Here is a 7,639-nt window from a genome sequence, read left to right as displayed (position 1 = left end):
ATTAGATCAGTCCCCTTGTATCCGTGGGTGATCGCACCCCTCGCGGTCCTGATTTCCTTTTTCATTTTCTTCCTCCTTCTGCTCCTCATTTGGACCTTGGGGGGCTCAGTCCGGTGCTCCAATGTGGGTCTCCGTCTGTATCGCCATCCATCGTCGGATGAAGGTTCCCTCTGATCTTGCCTTCTTTGCTCACGTTCTCTTTCCTTCTGCTTCTCGTTTGAACCTAGGGAGTTAAGTCCAGTGTTCCAATGTGGGTCTCTGTCTCCATCTCCATACATCGCCAGATGAAGGATCTATGGTGATAAGCAAAATATTCATCAGTATGGTTATGGGCCAAGGCCAATTCAGGCACCCTTTGAATCATGATGAGCAAATGAATTAGAGACAACGAATTGTAGAAGGGACTGATAAATTAAACCAACCTAGATAACTTAGTTATACCTTAACTTTAAAATGGAAGTCAGAGTATGTATTGCCTTGGGGAAGAGGTTATGCTTTTGTTTCCAGAGGAAACAAACAAACAAACAAACAAACAAAAAAACCAGTCTGTGGATTCCTTAAAGGTTAATAGAGATCAGATTTGATGGGGGAGACCAACTGTAAATCTTTGCTATAGGCATAAAGAAATAATCCAAGAAAATTTACAAGACAGGTGGTGTATCTGCTGATCCCTCTGTATGGCAACAGTTCTGAACTTGGACAATAAGTGTTAAAACAAGTTTTTCAAGGACTTGACCACTATTTCAATTATCTCAAGGTCTTGTAAAGATGCTGTCGTTCATAGACAACAGGAAGCAGACAGGAGAACACAACATCAAGATAGTGATGGACTGGGTGGGTTTTGGCCATTTGGTGGGTTATGGATGCTTGTCAACATTTGCTGGGGATATAGGAATAGAAGATAAAAAGACAACTATAACCTCAGATATTTTACATTGGTACAATCTTTGGTATATTGTTACAAATTTGAAGTTAATTTTTTATTCTGTATTTGTTTCTACTCTTATTTGGGGATGTTTTGCTTATGCAGGACATTTAAAAATGTAATGTATTATTAAGAAATGTGGATTACATCTTACATCTGTAAGAATGGCCAAGATCAAAAACACTGATGACAGTTTATACTGGAGAAGATGTGGTGTAAAGGCAGCACTCCTGCATTGCTGGTGGGAGTGCAAGCTGCTACAGCCTCTTTAGATATCAGCATGGCGATTTCTCAGAAAATAAGGAAACAACCTTCTTCAAGACCCAGCAATACTACTTTTGGGTATATATCCAAAGGATGCTCAATTGTACCACAAGGACATTGCTCACCTATGTTCATATCAGCATTGTTTGTCATAGCTAGAAACTGGAAACAACCTAAATGCTGCTCAACCAAAGAATGGATAATTCTTTGGTTATTGTGTAATAACCAAAATATGTGAACATTTACACAATTGAGTACTACACAGCAGAAAAAAATTAACAACATCTTGAAATTTGCTGGCAAATGGATGGAGCTAGGGAACATCATTTTGAGTGAGGTAACCCAGACCCAGAAAGACGAATATCATATTACTCACTCATTAATGATTTTTAAACATAAAGCAAAGAAAACCAGCCTACAAACCACAATCCCAGAGAACGTAGACAACAATGAGGACCCTAAGAGAGACATTATTGGATCTAATGTACATGGGAAGTAGAAAAAGACAAGATCTCCTGAGTAAATTAGAAGCATGCAGACCATGGGAGAGGGTAGAAGGGGAGGGAAGAGTCAGATAAGGGAGCAGAGAAAATGTAGAGCTCAATAAAAGTCAATAAAAAAAGAAAAGAAAATTCAAAGTTAAAAAATATGGATTAGTAGTCAGTTACCTATAACAATAAAATTTATAGTCAGGTATGTTTTCAAGGTTAAACAGAAAAGTTTAAATAAATAGATGTTTTTCAAAGACATATAAAATAGGATTTGCCCAAAAGAAAGCCTGTCACACATTTGGGATTCATACAGATGAGCAATCATAAATGCCACCTCTTAGGATTTTCATTCAGGGGTTGGGGAGATAGTGTCCTGGTTAGATTTTATTGTAAACTTGATGTAAACCAAAAGTCACTGTGAAAGAGAAAACTCAGCTGAGAAATTTCTCAGATAAGATTGGCCTTGGGCATAGTCTGTGAGATGTTATCTTTTTGACATAGAGGGGCCAGTCCACTCTTAATGGCACTATCCTTGGTCAGGAGAGCCAGTGTTATATGAGAAGGCAGGCTGAGAGCAAGCCAGTAAGCAGCACCCCTCCATGCTCTCTGCTTCAGTTCTTGCCGCCAGGCTCCTGTCTTGAGTTCCTGCCCTGACTTCTCTTGGTGATAGATTGGGACCTGAACATGTAAGCTGAAATAGATCCTTTTCTCCAAAAGTAGAAACTCATATTTGTCCCTGTTATCAGGATCAAGAACTTGTGACTAGACAGGTCCTAGTTTCTAGGGGAGAAACTTCATTACTCTGTTAAATATGAATAACATGAAATAAACTTCTAATGACTTGTAATTGTAACCATACAGTAGTGCATTTCTCCACACTCATTAGAGGAGCTGCTTTTTTAAAAGTAGTTGGAGACTCATGGCTGGCCAAGGTACAATAATAAGAGGTGGCAGGATGCTCAACCCTAAATGGGACGTCTGTATCACACTTCATCTGCTCAAGGCTCTGGGGTCATCACAGAAGAGAGGTTGAAATGTTTTAAGAACCAAAAGAAATGGTGTTTTCTGTATCCAGCTAAACAGTTCTACATATGAATTCGTGGTGGTTCAGACAGCATGCAGAAACGGAATGAGGCCAGACAAAATTCCCACCAGGGGAGGGAGGCAGGAACTAAGTCCCATCTCTAGCTAAGATCTGCTGCCAATTGATAGCTTCTGGAAGAGGTGAGTCAGTGCTCTGTAAGGGCGCAGCCCCTTGGGAGTTGGCCACCCTGCAGTGAGGCCACACACCCAGGAATAACATATGGGCAGCACAAATTGAACCTGGTAGGTTTAAACAAAGTGAAAGAATGCAGTTGAGTGGATTGGGAAAGGGAGATGGATGTGAAGGATTTGGGGAGAGGGCAAATATGATCACAATCCATTGTATGAAATTCTCAAAAACAAAAATTAGAAAAATAAATTAAAGGAACTGGTATCTTATGTCTCTTCATAAATCCTATGACACTCAGCTATCCTTTAAAAATCTGATGAGAATATAGAGTTTTATCATTTCAATAATATAGACTCTTTGATAGCTGGATCTCTTTTCATACATTGATTATGTAGGCATTATCTTGTCAAAATAAATTGAAGTGAACCTTCGCATCATAAATTGAAATTACAAATACATTTTTCTGGTTGAATTAAACAATATATTGCACATAAATTTTAAACATATTTAATTAATGGGCCACATATAATCCTCTGCTAATAGTAATTTAATTTAGAGAGAATGAACCATGAACCCATAAAAAAAGGTATTCTGCAATACTGGACATAAACATATGTCTTCAAATTTTTTCTTATGTGAAATATATCATAAAATATTAATAAGCAATTTGAAAAGACCAGTTAAATAATGGTTTCTTTCCTGATGTGCAAATCAAAGGTATGACAACATGGTTATAGATGGCACCATAGGGAACATGAAATGAATTTTCTTCTTTCTGATAGAACTGAGGATAGGACTGCAATCCATGTGGTGACACAACCCTGTAAATCCATGTCCATGTGTTGACACACCCCTGTAATTTCAACACTTGGATCACTGAGGCAGGAGGATCTTGAGCTGTAGGATGACCTGGGGTATATAGAACAGACTCTGACTCAAAAAACAAAACCAAAAATGAAAATAAAAAAAAATAACAACAGTAAAGGAATGACTTTAGAGAAGTCATTGAATAATAGTTTACAAGTGTAAATAAATTCCGGTTGGGAATGAAATTTGGTTTTTAGTTGCTAAGATTTTGTTGTTGTTGTTCTCATCATCAGTGCTGTCATATTACAAAGTGAAGAATTTGGTCTCTGGAGAGCGGCTCCTCCTAAACCGCACAGCCATGAAAGAGTGCCAACCCTTCACAGCTCTCCTCCTGTCTCCCATTGGACCAGGAGTTTGCTGAGCCCCTGGTGAATCCTATAAAGGAAGCATCAGTGTTGGGATTTTTACCAGAGGCCAAAACCAGTATTTGGTTGGAAATGTATTTTTCCTCATTTTTGTAAAACCAATCAGAAAATATCTCTTTAAAAAATAGTGATTGGCTCACCAAAGTGTAATGGACTTGACTCCGGTATCATACTTTCTGGGCATCATCGGTGAATCCTGCTCTCCATCCACTGCACTCTGACTGGAGACCTCGGGACGCCCAGCAAGAACTTCAGTGTGCTTCACCTGAACAAGTTGATGACTATGTAGCATACAGAAGTGGCATTGTGTTTGTACCTTTTAAATTACTTCTGTTATAATGCCAGATGTTTTGGAAGTCAAAACAAATGTTTCAATCTCTCATGCTTAATTTAGAGGTAAGTAGAATATATAAGAAATTACTAAATAGACTCGCATTAGAATTTGAGCATTAGGAGACATGTGTGGTCTCGGTGGGGACCATGGCCTTCAGAGCAGGTCAGCTTTCCCTTCTGTTGGCTGCTGAAGCAGACCTGGGCTCTCAGAAGAGCAAGCTAAGCTAGAGGAGCATGTAAACCCAAGCTTCTGCCTCCAGGGCTCAGCTTTTCTAAAGGGGAAATTTTAAGTAAAACCTTCCATTATTAGCTGTGTGGGAGAAAGACTCTTACGGTTTATCTACACAATAAAGATATTCAGAAAAAAATATTTGAAAGACCCTCTCATAAGAATATGAGATACTTTGGGAAAACATCAAATAACAAGTTGTCACAGGAACGGATATGTGAGCAAGCTTTAGGAGAGTCCGGGATACTTGAGAACATACCTCATAAATATAAAAACTTTCTCGAGGTACTGAGAAAATGGCTCAGCAGATAAATGCCTTACCACACAGGTTTGAGGATCTGAGTTCAAAACCACAGGAACCACATTAGGCTGAGCACAGGGTGCATAGGGTTCTGTTCAGAACCCCAAGTGCTTGTAGAAAAATGAGAGACAGAGGGGAGAATCACATCAATCTGGAGGGTCAGCTAGCTTGTCATATGCAGCATGAACAAGGGAGAAATTCTGCAGCAACCAAGGTGCCCTCTGACCTTCATATATGTGCTGTAGCTTGGGTGTGTGAAAACTTGTACAAACCAACATGCACACTCGAAAATACACTGAAACACTATTTCATATCTTTATTTATGAATACCCAAATGATGAGGGGAACTATATGTTTTACAACAAGTGGGGAACAAATACCCATTGCTAACATTTTAATGACTATGGATTAAATTGTAAAAATATATTCTCATATTGGGAAAATAAATTTGAAAGCTTAGTTTTTTATGGAAATTTCTTTGGGATACATTCTCTTTAAATGTTGGAGTTGTTATATCACTAGTTCCAAGATAGTGAGGATTCTGACTCACCTCCACCCAAAGTATCCCAGTGCTCTGACACCTGTGGGCCAGTACCTGAGCTCCTGTAAACAAGGTACTGCCAACAGTTTACACAAAAGATAACATCCTTACTTAGGATATGCGTTTTTGGCCTCTGAGGTTGAAGCTGACTGTGAGGATTATAACATAACCACTTGCACACTTACCCATTTGGAAAGAAACACTGTGGAAGCTCCAAGTGACTCTTGAGCACTTCTGTCCCTCTGTCACTGTGGATGCTTTGAGCTCACTCCTCTGTTTCCTCCCAGAGTTAGGCTGATCGGGGTGCACCTATGACTCACAACAGACAAGAAAATGCATTTGTGTTTTTTCTTACATGAGGACCCTAAGATCGGAGCACAAGATGCAATGAAACTAGTTCGAGAAGAGCAGATGAGCCAGGCCCGCCAGCCTCACTGCCACACCAGTAACAGTACTGTGTGGATTCTGTGACACAGCATTAGAGGATGGGTCTCCTGACACTATGTCTGAATACTTATGAGGTAGATGCCATAATGTCTGCACTTATTTGAGGGAATGGCAGGAATAGTGAGGAAATGAGGTTTACATAATTCTAACAAATGCCTGCAACCAGACACTCACACTGACTCTGGGAAGAAATTTAAGTGAATTTAAATAACAGGAGCAATATCTCTGTCCCCGCAACAGCACATACCCAGGTAGAAAGACCCCAGAGCAACCGTCCACAGAACAGGCAAACACAGAGGAGAAGCTCTGTGACTGTAGAAATGGACACAGTGCTGCAAACCTGAAATCACTGTGTTAAAAACTGGTAGGAATCCATGAACATCTGTGAAAGGTTTGGTAGACGCTTAACCTTTTATCAATATGGTTTTCACACTAACAGGATCAGTTTGTAAATACATGAAATGCTCTGGCATCATCACTTCATATCTAATTGATGTGGTCAATAAACATGTTCCCTGACTTATTAACCCTTTGTGTTCCAGGGACCCAGAGACTGCACCATCTACCATGACTCTGGCGAATGAGAGCATCTCAGGGGAGTTCATTCTCTTAGGGTTCTCAGATCGGCCATGGCTGGAGCTGCCACTCTTTGTGGTGTTTCTGGTGTCCTATATCCTGACCATCTTTGGGAATATGACGATAATTCTTGTGTCCCGCCTGGATTCCAAACTCCACACCCCCATGTACTTTTTCCTCACGAACCTGTCCCTGCTGGACCTGTGCTACACCACGAGCACAGTCCCCCAGATGCTCGTCAACATCTGCAGCTCCCGGAAGGTGATCAGCTATGGAGGCTGCGTGGTCCAGCTTTTCATTTTCCTGGCCTTGGGTTGCACTGAATGCTTTCTTCTGGGCGTCATGTCCTTCGACAGGTTTGTAGCCATCTGTCGGCCTCTCCATTACTCAGTCATCATGCACCAAAGGCGTTGCCTCCAGTTGGCGGCTGCGTGTTGGATCAGTGGCTTCAGCAACTCAGTATTGCAGTCCACGTGGACCCTTCAGATGCCACGGTGTGGCCACAAGAAAGTGGATCACTTCCTCTGTGAGATCCCTGCCCTGCTCAAGCTGTCCTGTGTGGATACCACAACAATTGAAGCTGAACAATTTTTCATAAGTGTTGTCTTCCTTTTAATACCATTGATTCTCATCCTAATATCATATACTTTTATCGTTAAAGCAGTGTTGAGGATCAGGTCAGCTGAAGGTCGGCGAAAGGCATTTGGGACATGTGGCTCCCACCTAATTGTGGTGGTGCTGTTTTATGGTACTGCCATCTACATGTATCTGCAGCCACCGTCCCCTGCCTCTAAGGACAGAGGGAAAATGGTGTCCCTCTTTTATGGAATTATCACACCCATGCTGAACCCCCTGATCTATACACTTAGGAACAAAGAGGTAAAGGGAGCATTTAAGAGGTTGGTGGCCAGGGTCTTCTTGGTCACAAAATAAGAAATGCAGATGATAGGCCTATCGATATAAGGTTTCAAAACCTGATAAATTATACTTCTCTGTTGTCTTTTGAACTATTATGGAACTATTAATAAAATCTGTTGACAGAAACCCATATTAGTGTTATGCTGCCTAGATATATTTAATTCCCACG

At 40.6% G+C, this 7,639-nt stretch overlaps 1 protein-coding gene across 1 annotated transcript; it reads left to right on the top strand.

Annotated features, from left to right (window-relative positions):
• Positions 1-6,543: 6,543 nt before the first annotated feature.
• LOC148119802 (olfactory receptor 2B2-like) lies at positions 6,544-7,485 on the top strand. The gene has a single exon (XM_087896447.1). It carries the CDS (start codon positions 6,544-6,546, stop codon positions 7,483-7,485), a length of 942 nt encoding a protein of 313 aa, XP_087752573.1.
• Positions 7,486-7,639: the final 154 nt, after the last annotated feature.

Source organism: Myodes glareolus, chromosome 14 (genome assembly GCF_982192425.1).
Source record: "Myodes glareolus chromosome 14, mMyoGla1.1, whole genome shotgun sequence".
In the NCBI taxonomy this organism is placed as follows: domain Eukaryota; kingdom Metazoa; phylum Chordata; class Mammalia; order Rodentia; family Cricetidae; genus Myodes; species Myodes glareolus.
The sequence above is the reverse complement of the archived record's forward strand: the minus strand, read 5'-3'. Positions and strand labels throughout refer to the sequence as shown.

Coding starts and splice junctions, on each gene's coding strand:
- LOC148119802 (XM_087896447.1), top strand. CDS start 6,544: ATGACTCTGGCGAATGAGAGCATCTCAGGGGAGTTCATTCTCTTAGGG.